Source organism: Varanus komodoensis, unplaced genomic scaffold, assembly GCF_004798865.1.
Source record: "Varanus komodoensis strain SLA01 unplaced genomic scaffold, ASM479886v1 scaffold2, whole genome shotgun sequence".
Classification (NCBI taxonomy): domain Eukaryota; kingdom Metazoa; phylum Chordata; class Lepidosauria; order Squamata; family Varanidae; genus Varanus; species Varanus komodoensis.
The window spans coordinates 23,372,698-23,392,313 of record NW_025335568.1 but is presented as its reverse complement, the minus strand read 5'-3'; the positions used below and the strand labels follow the sequence as shown (position 1 = coordinate 23,392,313).

Sequence of the window (19,616 nt, the reverse complement as noted above, 5' to 3'; positions counted from 1 at the left end):
TTTAAAAAACTATGGGAGATGATTAAGTACATATGTAACTTTCTCAATGAAATCAGAATTTAACATTGGACAGAGTGTAACTTATACGTAAATGCAGTGCTTTTTTTGTTTAAAAAAACGGTGCCGGAACTCATGTCTTAGGATCACACTTTTACACAATGGTCACCACCGGCAGTAAGCACTCAGCGCGCGACCACATGACTGATCCCAAGCCGAGTAGCATCCCAAGCCGAGCAGCGCCCTCACAATCAGCGCCGACACATAAGCAGCCCGCAGGCACTATGTTAATGATTTTTGCCGACCTGCTATGCCCAACAGGGCGATTCACAATCACTTGGAAAAATCCATCAAAAAAAGGTGGTGGAACGCAGTTCTGGTGAGTTCTATGACAAAAAAAGCCCTGTGTAAATGTAATATGTGGGGTGTTCATGGCCTGTAGACAGCAAGTCCTGAAGTTCAGGAGGAAAAGCATTTTTTCTGGTTGGCCTTGTTTCAGTTCCAGAGTCTAATCATGCATGTCCACTTACAAAAGAAAGTAAGGGTTTAGAAGTAATAATCAGATTTGCATCAAAAAGAACTCAAAGACAATTTGGTATGTATGCCATATGAGTCAAGGCCAACCATTCAAGAAAGAAAAGATCAGAAATTCCAAAGCTCTCAACATACAGGAAAATTACAGATGACTGCTTTATCGCTTTTCTGGTTCTAATATGTATTCACTTCTGGATAAAAGCAATAGTCTTGCTTGTGGCACCTTAAAGACTAACTAATTATTCTAGCATGAACTTTGGTGGCTACTCTCCATTTCAAAGAATGCATTAAGTGCTAACCTGAGATTGGCCTATTTAGACACATGTGTTGGTGGATGGTGGGTGAAGGAAGGCATTGACCAGGTCTGCCCAAGCCTTGGTTCTACAAACTGAGACCCTGCATGGCAGTTGCATCCTGATCAGGGGTCAGTAGGATTTGTGTAATTACCCTCACAGGTGCCATTTGCTGTTTTGTACAAAGCTGGGAAGGGTGGCATGCTCCTTAATGCTTCACCAGCCCCTATTTTAGGGTTTTCGGGTGGCTTGTTAATGATGGTAACAATCCATCCTTGCTGGATTTGCATGAAATGGCAAGCTGCACTGAAAACAATAGATATGCAAATTCCCCTACCCTGGCATGTGCAGCAAGGGAAATTTCTACAAGGGATTTTTCTACTGACAATTTTCTGCTTCTGTCCCTAAAACATATATGAATATGTTATAATGGAGTATATTTGCTTATGGTTTGCTTAAAGACCAAAGTTTGCTAAAGTTTGTTAACAGACATGCCTGTATTTCCATATTATGCACTTATTTTATCATGCATTCTCCTGCATTACCTTCACAATGCTGCCTATATTTGCTTAAGGTATATCCAGGTCTACATTTGCACTGACGGATTCTGTAGTCTTTCTTGCAGATGCTTGGCTTGCAGCTTTTTTTTCTTGAAAGACAAGGTCTCTCTAATGGAAAAGAAGATTAGATCAAGATAAAGCGTGACTTGAAATCCACCCGTCCTTACCTACATACACTCACATGCAGATCTGAAGCTTATGTATTTACCAATGTTTACACAACAATTTGCTGTTTTACCTTACTACATTTTCCAGTTTTAGTACAGTTTTAAGAAAAACGCTACTGAGTTCAAGCAGCTTTATGTCAGGTTTGCAACATGTCTTTAGAAAGCCATGCATATTGATTAAACTATGAAGCACACAACTAACATTTCTCTCTTCCACATATATTCCACAACCATCCCATGCTTTACAAATGCTTCTGCTTTCCTGGTATGGTACTGGGGTGGAGAGGAACTGTTTGTTAGCCTTTAAAAAAAAATCCTTGAGCATTTGTGGCTTCACTTTTTCAAGCTCTTAAATCGAAGTATCAACATGACTTAAGTGAAATAGGGCATTTGCTTCTGCTGACCCAATGTAAAACACATTTGCTTGGGAATAAGCACCATTTCTGGTGGAAAAGAATAATAGATAACTTAAGGCACTAATAGCAAACCACCCATCTGTAATCCTGTACGTTACAGTCACTTCCCTAACTATATACATGCATGTGTGCATGTATTTGAAAATGCCCGGGGCTGTAAGTCTTGTTGGTCACTGCCTCTATCATGTGACATTCTCTGGGTGACCATTTAGGGGGGAGTTTGGCCCTGAGTTCCAGCTGTGGCTGTACCACTACTTAGAATGCTGCCGGGGGATGCAAAATCAATCTTGCAAGGATTGCAGTTAAGGGTCTTAACTGACCCTTTGCGTAGCATAAGCACTCCAGATAAGCAGCTCCTGCAGAACATAAACATTCATGGTAAGCAGCAACAACTCCTTATACATGGTCCAGTACCACTTACCTGACATACCTTTAGAAACGGAGGTGGCAAAGAGTTTGGTTGAAAGTGGGCACAGTTGAAGATGCTGAATGATTGTTACATCCCTAAGCAATACTCTGACACTGCAAAAAACTCATTGTATCAGCTCTCAGGCCAATGTAATGCTCTGTAGGCCATGAAAGAGCCCCAGCAGGAATTAAACAGAGGGAGGCATTCTAGGTTGACTTCCTGCAAGCAGAGCACTAATCTAGTGGAAGGAAAAGCCATGGAATCAAGAATCCAAACACTGAAGAGTTAAAACAGTTCCTGCATTGTACGTAAAAAGCATGGCAGCTACTGCTTCTCTTGGAAAACAATGTGAGATTGTCCACGTCTAACTCTGGCTCATGTTGACTTGGCCTCTGCAGGGCATCTAATGAAAGCTTACTTGATTCCATTCCCAGGTTTCCCTTGATGCAAGATCGCCTTATAAACCTCATTTGTACTTTAGGCTAATTAGCCTCCCCTCAATCCAAGTTCTCGGGCTGGATAAGCTAAAACAACGCACATGCGAAGGGTTCATCTGGATTGGGCAACTTAAGCTTCTTTCCACCTCCTCAGTGTTTTATAAGAATCCACTTGGAGTGGGAGGGAGCAGACAGGTGGGGGGAAACCTATATTGCAAGCATTCCGCATTCCCATGCTTCAGTCTGTTCTGCTGAGAAAGGAAGGTTTTGGAGTCAAGGAACAACATAGCTGAAACACTAATAAACTCTTAAGGAAAAAACCAAGAGGGCCTCCTGTATTAGGAAGTACCAACTAGGGGTGGAGCCCTAGCTTTCCCACCAGCTTTCCCACGCTGCCATCCACAGGCACCGGCTGATGTAAACTTCCAGGGGTCCTGAAGTTCTCTGCTGCAACAGATTTCCTAGATTTTCTAGCTTTTTGCCCACAGGCATGTCACCTTCTGCTTCTCCCACCTAGAATCATTCTACCTGAGGTTATGTTTTTATTTTTCTGAAATCAAATGCCCTTCTCTCCCCTGCCCATACAGCCTTTTTAACAAAGAATGCAGAGGATCCTAAGAGAAAGGTTCATTTAACGACACACTCTCACAACCTGTAGAGCATATGGATATTTGCCTAGGCAAATTTGGGTTTGGTTTGGTTTGGTTGTCCTGTGGGCTAAACTCCTAGAGCCTTTTGGTGTCCCTGGCCCTTCCAACAGCAGGGAGAAAGGGCTGCAGCTAAAAGCTCATGGGTGAATAAAGTATGTCATATATGTGCCCTGGTGAGGCTGCCCCGCCTTCCCACTGAAAGCCCTGCCATTCTATTAAAGGCCATAAAACCCCGTATTATTTCCACTGTTGCTTGCCTTTCCTTCGGTAAACAGACACAGGCACTGCAAGGCCTCCTATTGACACGAGCGCCAGCTGAGGTGAAATTATGCAATGACTTCTAAGCTTAGTTCAACAGATTGCATCAGCCTCCGCGGTGGATTGACACTCTGGCATCTACCTGCACTGGTCTTTACGTATGGTCACGTGCACAGGACTGATGAGCAGTGCCCTGTTTCTAAGGTTAAACAGTTCAAAATGCAATCACCATCCCGCTGAAAACAGACAGAGCAATAGCAACCTCCAAGAATACAGGGAAGGACTTTGTGAATTTCTAAACTGCACAAATGTTTTAGGTTTGCTCATGCCTGTTTCTGCTCTTAGAAATAACATACAGAATATCTGTAGTTCTGCAACAGCAGGGGGTTGGGCCCAATGACCTTCATGGACCCTTCCAACCCTACTATTCTATGATTCTATTGTTCCATGTATCCTCAGTGACATATTTTTTTTTATAGAAGGGATGCTTGAAACAAGAAATATGGACAATTATTTGAAAAGTGTAACATCTGAGATAAATTGCATGGCAACATTTGGAGTATGACGAAAATGGATCATGTTATTTTTATAATCAATTTAAGTTGTTGATTATTATAGAATAATGCCCTGAAGAATAAGGTGACTGCAATCCTATGCATGGTTTCTTGGATGTCAGACCCATTTAAAACAGTAGGACTTTTGTTTGAATAGACATGTCTAGGACTGAGCAATATGCAACATAAATATGTGGCATGCTATCAGAGGAAGAATTCCTTCAAAGAACTACAAGTAAGTTGAAAAAGACTTTGGCATAGTTAGTTCTTTCACATTACTGGAAATTGAAGCACAATTGCAAGCAAGAAGAGCGATTGTGTGCTAACATGAAGGAAAAAGGGATAAAGATCACATTTGACACTAGGCATATCTGTATGAATGAGGAAGGTTAGTGATTGTATACCTACTGGATGAATATGCCTAGCTAAAAAACTGTACTGTTGGTAGAAATAAGAATGATTTCTAGATATAATAGACTGGAAAATTCAGTAAAAGCAATTTTAGGATATTTGAAAAGACTAGTTGAAGAAGGTAATTGAAAAGTAGCAAGAAACAAAGCTAACCAGTACAAAACATCGAAATGTGCTATTAGTACAAAAATGATACCAGCCCAATGGAGTTTAAACAGTCATAATTATTTGACAAAGCAATTACACTGAAAATTACCAAATGCTTTAGAATCCATCCTTTTGCTCTGCTGTTTTAAAGGATATACCACAAGTAACTCAGCTGGTGGAGGAAATGATGGTTGAAGGTTGATTGCAACTATGTCCTTTCCTGTGCATTTATTGGCTCTCCGGATAGTACAAGTTTTTGAGTCAGAGTAGTACATGTGATCAGCAAAGAGAAATATATCATACAATTGATTTCTATGGAGAAATAAAAACAAAGGGTTCCATCCATTGCAGCAGTTACATCCAAGTTGCTCATGTTCATGGAAACACAAGGTACGTCAATAACCCACTCAGCTAGATGGTAACCCAGAGAGAATTGCATAAACATCCATTGAAAGCCAACATTTCCCTTTCCTTTTGGGTGTTCCTGTAAGCCCCTGTGTAGCGTACCTTACCATCTTATGCAGATATGCCATATTGTACGCATTCGTTTATATGATTCTATTGAGGTTCTATTGTGTACGCCACTTTGAAATCTTTAGATGTAAGTGATTTATAAAATGTTTTATTTATTTATTTTGTCTGGGTTAGGCATTCACTCTCCCACACTACTTATTATGCTGTGCAAGAGTCAAAGCTCTCTGGGAGGGTTTGCAACACAGAAAAATACAATATCAAATACAAACAGCATTGTTGTTACCAAGAGCTGACTAATGGTAACCTATGAATGAAAGCCCTCCAAAATGTCCCAGCTGTGACTTCCTCTATGAAATCAAGCCATCTCTTATTTTGCCTTCCTTTTCTTCTGACTTCAACTTTCCCTACCATGATTGTGTTCTCCAAGGAGTCTAGCCTCCCTGGAGAAGACAAAAACACCATAGAAAAATCACCATACAAAACTTAAAAAGACATATTTATTTATTTAGGGGACTTCTATGCCGCCCCATTCACCGAAGCCTCGGGGCGGCTCACAACCATAAATAAACTTCAAGATAGAATAATATAAATTAACAATATAAATTAAGTCACCCAAATGAACATATGAAAAGTTACAAATTCCTTCCAAATGGCCTTCCACCCTTCAAACAGCCAAGTGTCAGCAATGACAGGGAAGAGGAGGAGGAGCAAGAGAAGCTGGTGTCAATGGCACTTCTTGTTCTGCAACGTAAGGAGCATGCCTAAGACTAAATCCAGCCCCTCTGCTTCCCTTCCCAAAGAGTCAACCAGCAATATCGCCTTACTAGGCACCATGCATGAAGCACAGCTGGAGAGACCTTGAGTGAAATAACTCAAGCAGCAACATTTGCACACTCTCACCCAGTTCAGGGGCTTTGTGAGCAGGCAACAGCATCAGAGCAATCTTTCCAGTTCAACATTTTATATTCGTAAACATACCGTACTGACGGTTTATGTATATGCACAGAACTACCATCATATTTGCAGGTTCCAATATGTGAAATGTCACTGGCATCATTCTCATACTGGATCCAGAAGAGCCTCACATCAATCAGATCCAATGAGATAGCTTTGATTTTTCCAGGGCTCTGTAAAATCCTCCATACTTCTTTTCCACTTAGAAATGTTCTGTAGATGCTGTCAACGGCTCCTTCAGAAGACCAAAATAGAAACCTGTTCATAAAATCAAGTATTGGCATTGATTATTATTATTGCATTGCCTTTTATATCCCTCCCTTTTCCTCATGTGAAGAATCCAAGGCAGCTTTCATGGCTCCATTTTGTCCTCAAAACAACAACTCTGCAATGGAGGTCAGGCTGAGAGTGAGTAGCTGGCCCAAAATCACCCACTGAGCCTCATAGCCAAGCGAGCACTAGAACCCAGATCTCCCAGGTCCCCAGTGCCCTAACCATCACACTACGCTGGGTGGTGCTGTAAACGGAGTTGAAATTGCATCAAGGCCAGTTGAGGAGGCCATAGATCCCTTTCTTCATTTTCTCCTTATCCAGTGTTCTTCATCTTATTTATATCAGTGCTTGAAAAACTGCCTGGGCACAAACTGATTTTCAATCTCATACAAACCATCATTTGCCATTTCAGATGTAAAAGCAAACTCTGATCAAACCAGTAAGTTAATTATTTAGTGGAACACACAAGGGGTGGAAGGGTGTGCTAATGCAACTCCTTCCCAATCCTAGAGCCTTTGTGAGTCCTTCAGAAAACATTACAGTTAAACTGCCTCTGTCCTGATTTAATGTCATGTTACTCCAGGCGCTAAAGCCAGCCTGTTACCTTTTGCTTGGATCAACTGCAAGGCTTGTGGGATGATGTTCATCCTTTGCAAGGATTTGGGAATGGTTTTCATCCATGCTGATAGCTTCAATGGTGGCCTTCTGGTAGTGAGCCACATAAAAATTTCGGCTTATCCAATCTACTGCAAACCCTGATACATCTTTTCCTATGAAGCAAATGGTCTGTAACAAAAAATAAAGCCAACAAAAAGTTTCATTGTACTAGAATACAACTGAATCACTCCTTTGATGACACGTACCTGAACCAAACAACTGGTAGCATATAATAGGGTATTCTGTCTCTACTGGTTTTGCTGCTCTCCTGGAAGCTACTGCTTCCACAACAGAGTTTTTTTTGCTTCTAAAAGTAACCTGGACACATGTCAGGGGAACAGGAGGACTTTGGATCTGCTGGTCGAAAACCTCCCTTGGTCTTTCCAGTACTACCCTGACATACCACCTTTTTGCCCTTCCTGCCATTGGGGCACCCATGCTGGAATAGCAAGGGTGGTGGAGGTTTCCATCAAGGGAGGTGATGTGACGGATTGTGAAGGCTGACCTCCTGTTCCACCCACAGATCTGTGTTTCAGCATGCAGAGAAAGAAAGCAATCTAATCTCTCAAATGGTCTTTCCCAAGGATAATGCATGACAACTATGCTGCTCAAAAAGAAATGTCAAAATCTGCAATGTGCAAAATAGTTTAAGCAACACTGCTGCATCCTCTTTCATTGCTCAGAACTGAGCAAGGAAAAGCAATGCAGTAGCGTGGTGGAGTTGCTAGTGTAATTTGACAACCTGCACTGTAACCCAACACTTTTTGTAAAGCAGCCTTCCCAACCTGGCGCCCTGAAAATGTGTTGGACCAAGTCTGCTCTAGAAGACCTCTGCAGTAACTAGAAAGAAACAGATCCACCATGCAACCACTAAATGAATCACTTCATGCACAATTAGCCAAAAGTAAATCTCTAATTTCTAGAGGCAGAAATGCAGTGGAGGCAATATTTCCTAAGCACTTTATGTCTTTCTTGCTAATGTTAAGAAAAGTAGCCCATTACCTCTTGACTTGAGCCATTCAGGTACACTTGTTTGAGAAGACCTTCTTTGGTATCTACCCAATAGAGATGCTCTTCTTCATAATCGAAATCCATTAACACTGATAGTCCAGCATCAGCCACCAATCTTTCATGATTGTTTCCATCTGTATCCACTCTAAAGATTGCATTTCCTCTACTGAAAACAAGTGATGGTGTAGGAACTACACATTGGAGAGTGGGTGAAAAGAAAGTCTGTGCTCACAAATCCATGTTTTATTAGTCGAGATCAGGAAAGCAGAACCTCAGACTAAAATGTGTGCTCCCATGGATCCCGGTGCCAGGCTTCTCTGAAGGCCACACCCTTTCTTCTCATCACTGACAGGTTCCTGGTTTCTGCTTCACTGCAGTTCCCCCACTAATGCCACTAACTTTCCCCTGCCCCCCCCCCCCCCGACACACACATATTATAGAAGATTGAAATAGCTCCTGGGGTTTATGTATTGGCAAGAAGGGCTTCCAGCTAAACTATGCTGGTTGGGTTTTCTGTTTTGATTTTTTGATCCTGCTCATATGGCTGTTGGTTCTACTTCTTTTGCATTGAGACCCACCCACCACTGCATGAAGGACCCAAGAGCTTGCCCAGAAGGGGTTTCTGCCCATGATTGTGCACCCCCAGTCTGCATTGTTTTATTTGTGCATCTGGATGGAGGTTTTGCTTTCAATTTCTTGTAGCATATCCTTCATTTCCAATTTCCAGATCCAATACATCATTCAAAGACATAAATTATTGCAAATAATTTCAATATAGCAAAAAAAAAATCATGATTTTAAGGATGATGAAATGATATACACTGAAGAAGCAATCAACAAAATTAAAGAGCGATAGCTTTTGATACTGAAATTAAGCATGTGCATTGTAGTGCTCCATATGAAATTGGCTTTACCAATATTTAGGCTACAATTGTATATGTGTTTTTTCTTCCTTTTTGTACTTTATTTACTTTAAGAAAACAATTAAAACATCCCAAAGTCTTGGCAAGTCCTAGGTACACCTGGAAACCAGGTAACAAAGTGCTAGAAAGAGGCCACACCTCTGCTGGTAGCACTGCATCTGAGTGCATGTTATAATGTCTTAATGTTCACCTATAACAGAGTTGAGTAAAGCTTTGGACCACAATCTAAATAAAGTAAGCTTAGGGTTTTTAAAAGCATACTACAGTATTAACTGAAATTGATGATAATCTTCTTGTAGTCTTACTTTTTGTGTCTGAGATCAGACATAGTCATAGGAGGTTGCTAGGCGTATGCTTTTCTGTGCCCAACTCCTCTTATCTTACTTTTGTTTTTACATAATCTAATAACTATTTTCAAAACTGTTTTAGTTTACACTTTTTACAAATGGGGCCTTGCTTGGTTTGTGACTTCTCAAGAAAAATCCAGCTTCCACTTTAGTACAGATCACAAAGAGGAGTTGGTTTGTGTTTTTCGTTTGATTGATTTGCATGTCGAATGCTCCTTTGCAAGAGCTGCTTCTGCATTTGTAATAATTCCAATGCTGCCATTTTGCACTGTGTGAGAGACGATTAAACCATGTGGCCTTGTAATAAGTGAGGTTTGGCTCAGGAATATGACAGCTGTAAAACTTGCATGTTTTTTCCAGTTACTCCCTCAACTAAACATCCATGTACATTTCATTACTGAGTTGTCCAGTGGTGGAATTTCTCACTAAGGTAGTTGAGTCCAATATGTCTTAAGAGAAACAATAGTTACATTGTGAAAAGTCATTTTTGGTTGCTGCTGGAGAATTTAATGAGCACCCAGAAACTGTTTTAAGCATTATGACTATTGTTACATACTGCTGTTATAAAATAATCTATTTTATGGTTTTTAGTTATTGTGCATTCTAAAATTTGGCTGTAGGGTACATTTAAGAATATAGCAAAAGTGACATATAGATATTTATAATACATACATATATTCATTCTATAAAATTCTTTCTCTTGTGAACCCTAAAGATAGCTATAGTGGCCAACCAGCTCATTATAAAAAGATGATAATTTGTCATCTTTTCAGGTTAAGATGGTCCTCTTCTCCAAGGCTTTTAATGATTTACTTGGCTGCCCAAGGACTTGAGGGGATTGGCCATTCCACATAATTTGGATTTACAGAATCATTTTTTTGCTATTGTCTGTTTTAGGTGTTTTAACATTTTTACTGTTTTTTTTCCTGATTTTATGATAATCTTATTGTATTTTTTATTCTCTGTTTTTATTGACTGTTGTAAACCTTCCAGAGGGATTTAGCTGTGGGATGGTATAGAAAAGAAATAGCAATCATAATAATAACTTGAATGGATCCTAACAGGTGTGGGTCAAATTATCTCCTTTGCACAGAGCTTTGAACACAGAAGAACTGACATATCTGTAGGGCGTTTCTCCTACACATGTTTTCAGCTAAAGGGACACTTTCCATGTGATTCAAAAGAGACTGGTCCCGTGTGATTTCTTCTGGTGGAGATAAAAAGAAATTACAATCCATAGCATAGGTCCTTCATGGGCTAATTCCAAGGTTTTGTGGGAACTGGCAAGCACAGTCTCAGAGCCTTTCTACACAAAGCATTTACTGTGTTCTTGTGGTTGTGTGCTCATGGTTGTGTTCTTAAGGTGACATTTGGTCCATTTACTTCATCTGAGGGATCCAAGGGTCTCTGCACTTTCTTTCTATCCTCCTTCACCACTTCCTTCTTCCCACTATTGGCAGGGCAAGGCATTGTATTGTTACTTCAAGAGCAACGCTGCTGTCCACCGCAGCCTGGCTGAGTTCCTGGACCATAAACATCATGGGAGTGATACTGAATAGTGGAATAGCTTCATTCCCAAGGATATTGTTTAGGGAGGGAAGATGGCTGCCCCAAAGTGGAGGCTGGGATTTATTTAGCAGAGAAAAATATACAGTTACTTTGCATAAGTTAAGAAATCCCACCTCCTGAAATGCATGTTTGCCTTGCCTCCTATATCATCTTCAGAGAGGGTCACTCCTCCTCCCCAAAACAAATCCATGGGAACTTTGATGCTGATCTTCATATGTGTTGGATGATACCCACAATGCAGATTTTCATTGAGGTTGCAATCCTAAAGCTCAGAGGCAGGGAATCTCCAGCACATGGGTTAACTTGAACCACCCAGCCAATCCACCTGGCCCATGAGGCCTCTTACCCTCCTGAAGCCCTACCTTGTGAAGGCTAACAAGGATGGGATTCCTCTAGACATACCAATTCTCCCAGATGGGTGGGTCTCACCTGCTTCAGGGGCCACACTGAGACTGCATGTCATTCACATTTGGCCTTTGGGTTATAGATTTCCCCTCTGGCTCTATCTTAAAAGAATGAGACTCCATCCCCTTTTCAAGACAAGTAATGGCAAATCTCTGTGTAGTTTCCTATGCAACATCCAGGTGGTGATAATGGAAATGCAGCCTTTCCCAATAAGCCAAAGACTCTGCAAACTCCTGAACTCCCAAGCCAAATTTAGGTCATCAAACACATATTATGGGCTGCCAAGTGCCTGATAACTATTCAGTTTCTACCTGCTTCATTAGATAACTAGAAGCTTTATCAAGCCCCTTGTGGGGGTCATATCTGTGTTTGTGATAGGAAGTTCAGCAATGCTCTACCTAAGAATTGCTCACAAGGGTTGGTTCACACATGTAAACATTTCACTTAATTATTGTGTGTTTGTTGGTCCCAGTTAATTATGAAAACAACTCCACTAAAAGCTTTGTGTTTGCAGTTGCATGTGTGATACAGAAGTTTTATCTGTGATGTCATGCAAGTTATCTTGTTGCTGAAATCCCAAAGTGATGAATATACATCATGATCCAGCTTATGTTTATTCACCCAGACATTTATCCCAGTCTTTCTTCTTCTGTACTGTTAATCAATCCAGATTAGAGATTCCAAAAATATTATTTAAAGGAAATGCACTCTGTATGTGATCAAGCCACTTAGGCTGCATCAAAAGGCAAATTCAGCAACACAGAATGAAGCTCTCTGTTCAGGGTCCATTTCTTGGTTTCTTTCCAAACCACACACTATCAAAGCTATTTCAACACAGGGTACTAAAAACCACACTGATGTCCCATTAAGAAATGTCCTAGCAGGCACCCAGCTTACAAACAAATTTTTGTTCACCTGTTCAGCCCTTTATATAATCAGCCCCTAGAAATCTCCCTTGATAAATATGAGTTATATAATAGAAGTTAAAGCAAAGGGGTGAACTGGGATCATTTGGGAATAGTGATAGTTATTACTAGATACCATGATGTTGTTTAGATTATAGCTTTCCCACATTCAGATAGCTTTCCTACTTTCTTACATTCAAAGAATTTGTGAGAGGAGAGCAGAATTGCACCTACAGGTCACATCTCCCTGATGTTAATAGGACCACTGGTCGTGCACACAAGAAACACAAATGGTGGGGTTGAACCAGTTTGTGAAATGGAGCTTCATGCAGCAAAGCTTCATGAGTCAAGGTCTCTGCTCCCATGGACAACCCATAGCCAAGTCCAGCTTTCTGAGCATATGATCCCTTCCACTTAACACCAAATGCATGGCTGCCAAAAGGCCTGGCTAGTGAGCGTGTCAGTGCCAGGGGAGGTGACCATCTTACTCTGTGCTATCCTGATCTCTTCCCAGCCCTACATGTGTGGAATGGCTTTTATTTATTTAGCATGTTTCGGGATCACTTGTTGAGCAGTTCAGGCAATGTACATATAAAGATAACAAGAATAAAATATGCAAGCAACAGAACTTTAAACAAGACAATCTGGGCAAACTACAATGCAGTAAAAGTAGGGAAACATGATGAACTCAAACAGTAGCTTTAATTATTCAAAGCCTGGCAGAGCAATATTATCTTCAACAGCTGTCTAATGAACAATAAAGATTATTTCCTTAGGGAGTTCCAGCAGGGTGCTGCCACCAAAAAGGCCATACCTACCAAACTCATCCAGGAATTGGAACATGTAAGAGGACTTCAGATGATGAATGTAAGTTTGGGGCAGGCTGATATGAAAGAAAGCAGTCTTCAGCTTCCATTTGGACAAACCTTTTGGTCAAGTTCCATATCCTCATAGAATTCTGTTCACTTGTCCCTAGAGGAGATTCCAGATATTGTGAACCCCACAGATAGCGCATATATGGGCTAGTGTAGTGGCGTACAAATCAAAATGCGTGCTAAGTGCTACTACTACTGTTATCATGAAACTTCTATCTTCCCAGGACCTAGTTCCCCAGAAAGAACCTAGGGAGCATCCAGGGGAGGTTACATTGCCATCTTCAGAGTCTGAGGAGTCCAGCCACTACAGTATTTGCATGCCACAGCTACTGACATATTGCCATAGCTTGAGGCTGCTAATATAGCTTGGGGCCCTTTGTGAAACAAACCCTCTGCCAGTAAGACTAAGATGACCAAACTCCATGTTAAGGCTCAGTCTAGATCTGCTCATTGTTGGAGCAGCCTCCAGGCAGTCTAGCTTCCTGGAGCTGTCCGTGGTGCTGATCTATTCTGCTCCTAAGAAACCTTATTCCTATTAAAGATCTGATCATAGCAGAACCCTGACACCCAGGCTTGATTACAGAGTTCCATTCAAAGCCATGGCCAGAAATGGCCTGTTGAAAAGAAGAAAAACAAACTTTACTGCTAATATAACAAGGCCATTTGTCCTTATCCAATGTGTGGCCCGGAATACAGGAGTAGCTGTAGGAACATGGTGTATTGACACGCAGGTATCAAATACTATTCTAATAGTATTAGAATACCGGTACCTGGATGTCAGTTGACCATTATGATTTGACCTATAAATGGTTGTTTTATAGATATTGATGAATGTCTGCCTTGTACATTGTCTGAGACAGTCATGAGCACAGCTCCATCCCCCCTAATTCCACAGGATGAAGAATACTCAGATCCCACACTGGTAATGTTGCTGATTGCATTGGATCTGGCACACCTGGGACCATCTTAACCATCAGTAGAAGAAAGCACAGCATGGAAAGCTGGCGTGGTAGTGTGTCTGGATGTTGCACTGGGACTTGGCAGTGCCATGAATCCTACTTGGTGATTATGGGCCAGTCTCAGCCTAACCTACCTCACAGGGTAGTTGTGAATATAACATGAAGAGGAGGGCTCCTTTATTATCAAGGAACACTCTCTTTTCGAAGTTACACAGCAGGGGCCTTATTCTTAACAGTTAAGGCTATTCTGAAACAACAAGGTGTCACCTTGCCTTGGGCATCCCCAGCAGCCAGTCTTTCGTCCCTTAAGGGTATCACCTACCATCTTGCTGCAGCTGCTTTGGAGCTCCTGGCAACCATTTCACCGCAATGAGAGCCTTCCCTGTGTTAAAGAAATCCTCTTAGGGAACACAAAGGCTGCCTACAATGCCCTGTCAGGCAGCCCTGAATGAAAGAATGGGGGCTTGCCCAGAGCTCAAAGGGCTCTTTATGCCACCTCAGCAGAGGCGGTCTTGAGAATGAGTGAAAATGATGAATCATGTCACTGCAATGCTAACAGAAAGTCCTTGACGCCATTAGAAACAAGCAACCCCATTTACCAAGTGTCCAAAAATTGTCCCAGTTTCAGAAAGGGAGGCATTAGCATGCCTAGCAGGGAGGCTGCCACCACATTGGGGCATTGTGCTGTGCTTCAGGGTCAGCCTTCATTTATTGCGTCCCTTCCCCCCTCCCCAGCCCCCTATTGGACCTGCATGGAGTTTTGCAGTTATGCTACAGATAGATACATGCAGTTATTGGAGGTGTGATGAAAAGCATCTAGTGAAAGGGATTAGAATCTAATGGCAGCCTACTAAATTTTAAAAATATATTCTCAGCATGCATTGCTAGTGGTACTGTCAGAGCAAGTTTTTGGAGCTGAGATCTGGGGCTCCACTCACGTGAATGAGCGGGGAAGTTCCAAATGTAGCAAGGCTTGGCAGATCACATTTTGCTTTGCTTTTTTAAAAAAGATTAAGTCGTTCTGCTAGTATAATTATCGTGGGCCATTTTCCCACCACACAGGAAGAGTAACACAATAGTTATATGTATGTTTGTTTGTATGCATGTATATATGTATGTAGGACCTCCCTTCTTTGAATAATTTCAGATATATACATTTTGCCATTCCCTTGTATTTACATTATACATTTCCTAAGTCCAAAATAAAAAAATATTTTCTCTTATTTATCTATACATTATGTAAATAATCAAGTTACTGAAAAACAAAATGAATATTTGGATAGTTTGCTTTATGTCTACAGAAATTACTAAGGTATGTCCACTTTATCACATTTTGAAATAAGTGAAGTAAGGGCAAAATCCTTAGACAGAAAAAAGTTCTGCACATATTTGACAGTTCAACAACTCCCATCATTCCCCAGCCAGCTGCAAGTTGTATGTTCTTTTTCTGTCTAAACATGCATAAAATTGCACCCAAATACACATTAACATGTAAATAGGTGGTGGGTGATGCATAGACTATTATGTCCAGAGGCTAAGTTTACCTATACTATGTAGAACAGAAAGGACAGGAGTGGGACTTGTACCTGACAGGTGAGAAATCCAATCCATTCACCTGGAATGAGCCCCACAACTTTTGTGTTCAAATTAGCACACCTTGAACAGCTCCTTTTCTCCCTTCAGAATCAATTTCCCTGAGTGCCCAATGCATGCTGGTTCCAAAGGTGCACAAAAGGGAAAGTAAAAGTGGAATAATTATACTGGTGGAATCAACATTAGGCTCTTCAAACTACAATTCTCAGGAATCTTGGGGGGATGTGGTAATGAAATACAAAATCAGCATATATTTGTAGTGCAGAATTGCTCTTGGATTTTAAGTAATTATGTTGATAATAAGCAAAAGATCCTTACACACAGCATCTTCAATGTTGTCCTAGCCTCCCTGTTACATGCATCCCACTGTGGAATTGGAGTAAATGTTGAATTCTTTCTGAGACCAGTGTTCACAGGAACCTGGTCCTATGTTCACAAACCTTAAATATATAGTAAATAAACAGTCAAGCCATCATATGTCAATCCATCTTTAGACTAAGAAACTTGAGATAACTTTCAGTGCACACACACCAATGACAGAGAACCAAATAAAAACATTTCAATTAGTTTAATAATGATTATTAAATGACATTCATTGTAATTATGCTTTGACTTTTATTGGCTTTGCAAGAGTGTCCAAGAAATTTCCACCAGAGGTAGGAAAAGGTAGAACTGAATTTACTGATAGACCTCCAGGTATTTGCATTAGATTGGCAAGGTTCTTTGGACTTCCCATTTTATAAAATTAGCAGCAACAAAATGACTGACCTGTACCCTAAATTATCCAGCTGAAATGAAGAAAACTTGGAGGTATTTTTGTGTGTGTGAAGAAGTAAATATTTTGATTTTCTTGCACTAGGCTCTGGTTAGTGTATCTTGGGGTTCTAACATAAAGTAGACCTTTTTATTCCAGCAATATTTTAATAAGTTATAATATTGTCTTTTCTATGTTTTTAATTGCAGCCAGTGTGGGTCGGGAATTTATTTATGTTATATTTTATGTTGTAAACCATCCTGAGGCTTTTTGCGACAGGATGGCATAAAAATATTTTAAATTAAATAAAATAAATAAAAATAAAGTAGCTCCCAAAAGCCTAAAGTCAGCAGACATATTCTAATTTAACAGTCATTCCCTATTCACATTGAAGCCTAAGGATTGTTGTTGTGTGAGTTGATGCTAGTCAGCTCTAGTAGACAATTATACTTAAGAAACTACAATTCCCAGGATCCTTTGGTAGAAATTGAGGATACCTGTGGATGTTTAACTAATCAATCAAGAAAAAGTTTCTACAATGTAATTACTGAAATGTAGTTACTATAAGGCTCATGTAAGCCTAGCATCCATTAAATGTATAATTTTGAATCAATATTGAAATGCAGTTATCAAACTTTTCATCCAGATATCTCTCATACCTGTTTTTGTGGCAAGATTCCTCTGGCAAGATTCTTGAAAGAGGTCTTGAGGCACTGTTATTATCCCACTGGTTATCAAGACTGGGATCCCAGATCCAGATGTATTTTTAAGAACATAATACCCAAGACCAAGGGTGCCTTCAGCCCAGCATTCTGTTCTGCATACTAGCCACCCACAAGCTAGAAAACTCACAAGCTGAACATAAATTCAACTTCAGTTAAGTTGCTCCTTAGCAACTGGGAATTTTTAACTTCTAAAAGCATATACCAAAATTGCAATAAGATTTGCAGATCAACCATAAAGTAAACACAGTTCAAAACAAACAAACAAACAAACAGAAATGGTCATTAAAATGCCCAGAATCACTAATCCTCTTAACAGAGCTAAAATGGAAAACAAATTCACTCACCAATGCACGAGGATTTTTCCTTCCACATTCGGTATCCCCTGGGACAGTCCCATGGCTCTTGAGCTGATAGACTAACCAAAGTGATTTTAAAAACCAGAAGAAAAAGTACTGTGAGAAAAAGAAACATAGTCTTGAGCTTTTGTTTCTATGTGTGTGTTTAATGCCTGTAGGGGGAAAAAATAGCTTGTTCAACTTCAGTCATCTTCAGAAAAAAACGAACAAGTGCAATTCCCAACCTGCATCATCTCTGACAGCCAACTGAAAGGCATCTTCTCCAAGCCTGATTCTGCGTTCTTGCCTTTCTGGACACTAAAGCAGTGAGGTACTCACTGTTGCTTCCTCTGACCCTTGAAGAAATTCCAGGGTAATTCTTTCATGCAGACTTTTTTTTTTTTTTTTTGGAAGCCAAGTATGAAATGCCTGACCTTCTTGTTACCAATTTAACATGGCTTTAAACCGAAGATCATATGCACCACTGCAAAATTCCAAAGCCAAAAGAAAACCGCAGAATGAATGTGCTGTTGTTTTAAATGCATTAATTTCAAAATATTTTTTAAAATAGCATTTTTATTTGTATAAGGTGGGACATTCTATTTCTCCATACACAAACTCCTTTTACCCAGACATTAGAATAAATTGCCTTCCCTCTCTACAGCTCATTCCCCCCTTTCTTCCCATTTTAGTGCCACTTGAGTGAAGCTTGTGTTTGCAAATAGAAACATAGCCAGCTCCATAGTCCAGGGAAACTAGCCAGCATGCAGCTTACCAGCCCAGTCCTGTTGACAGCCTGTCCTTTAAAAACAGACAACGGCAAGATAGCCACGCTATACGTATTTTTGCTCAGTGCTTTTAGTGTTGTAGGGCACAATTCTATCACCCCACCCACAGGGCATGTAAGCCTCACCATACAGGAGCTCACGTGCATTCTCTTTCCCAAACAAGGTGCAGCAGTGATCCCTGGCACATCTTGTACCCAGATTTGTATCTAGATGGCTATTTCCAATGGTTAAAGCACCAGGAAGAGGAAGTGGAGGAGACCGGGATGCCAGTCTGAATTGTCCTAAGTCCTTGGCCGCCTCCTCTCCCTGATACTGGGGTTGCCCCTTTTTCCTCCTCCCAGGTTGCATTTGCAGCTCAGGGCACACAACCTCTGTGGTTCTTTGAGTGCTAGTTGCAAGAGGAGTGTGGCAGGTGCCCAGCCGTTGGTCTCGTGGCTTTGAGATTGCAGGATCTTGGCGATGAGAGTCCAAGTAATTCTATGACCCTCCGCTGAGAGCAGTGGAAGGCCACACGATTTGCACCCTTTGCCTCCTAGCATTTGGAGTAGCATTCAAACTGTGTTTTAGACACTAGGCATATTTATTATTTCACTGCAATTCTTTTATTCCTATTAATCCTGTATTGCAGCAGCTTAAGCACAGAACAGCCCTGTGACGTAGACTAGATCCAAGATAATAATTTGCCTAAAGCTACTCAGACAGCTTCTTTGCTAAACAGAGATTTGACCATGGAGTATTATAGCATCCAGTTCCACAAACAAAAATGGAAAAACTGATAATGACTACAAATTCCATGTTCTGAGAATTTCAGCTTTAATGTTCAATGGGATGACTTCTTCTAGCCATGATGAAGCATTTCCTACACCCCACTGATTTGACTGAGAAAGATTTAGGAATCTTTTCCAGCATTTGAAGGTACCTGTGTTTGGCAAGAACATGTTCAAAGAGTCAAGACATCAGATAATGCCCAGCTAAGTTGAAACCTAATTGTTTTAACTTTACTTTTCGATGTGCAGTAAGTATCTTGTGTGATTACCCTCTGTCAGGGTGAGATCTGCTACTGCAATGGAGGGAAATAAGGTGGACGTCCAACTTGGAGTTGAAATAAGTCACAACTCAATTGAATAAGAAGCAATATAGCCAGGGGTGGGGGGAACCTGGAGCCTGTGAAGGGGAAATTTCTATTAATTTTTCTATTAACATTTCACAGGGGAAACTGATCAAACTATCCAGCTG

At 40.7% G+C, this 19,616-nt stretch overlaps 1 protein-coding gene across 1 annotated transcript in view; it reads right to left on the bottom strand.

Annotated features, from left to right (window-relative positions):
- The window catches only part of EGF (epidermal growth factor), a 50,069-nt gene extending 32,175 nt beyond the window's left edge, over window positions 1-17,894 (bottom strand). Inside the window, exons 1-8 of the mRNA XM_044428506.1 lie at window positions 17,602-17,894; window positions 15,124-15,181; window positions 13,870-13,928; window positions 8,194-8,393; window positions 7,139-7,320; window positions 6,286-6,519; window positions 4,943-5,145; window positions 1,370-1,492 (exon numbers count right to left, since the gene is read on the bottom strand). Of these exons, the coding sequence (XP_044284441.1) occupies window positions 1,370-1,492; window positions 4,943-5,145; window positions 6,286-6,519; window positions 7,139-7,320; window positions 8,194-8,393; window positions 13,870-13,928; window positions 15,124-15,181; window positions 17,602-17,728 (1,186 nt within the window). The 5' untranslated portion in view covers window positions 17,729-17,894. The remainder of the gene's footprint in view (window positions 1-1,369; window positions 1,493-4,942; window positions 5,146-6,285; window positions 6,520-7,138; window positions 7,321-8,193; window positions 8,394-13,869; window positions 13,929-15,123; window positions 15,182-17,601) is intronic.
- Window positions 17,895-19,616: the final 1,722 nt, after the last annotated feature.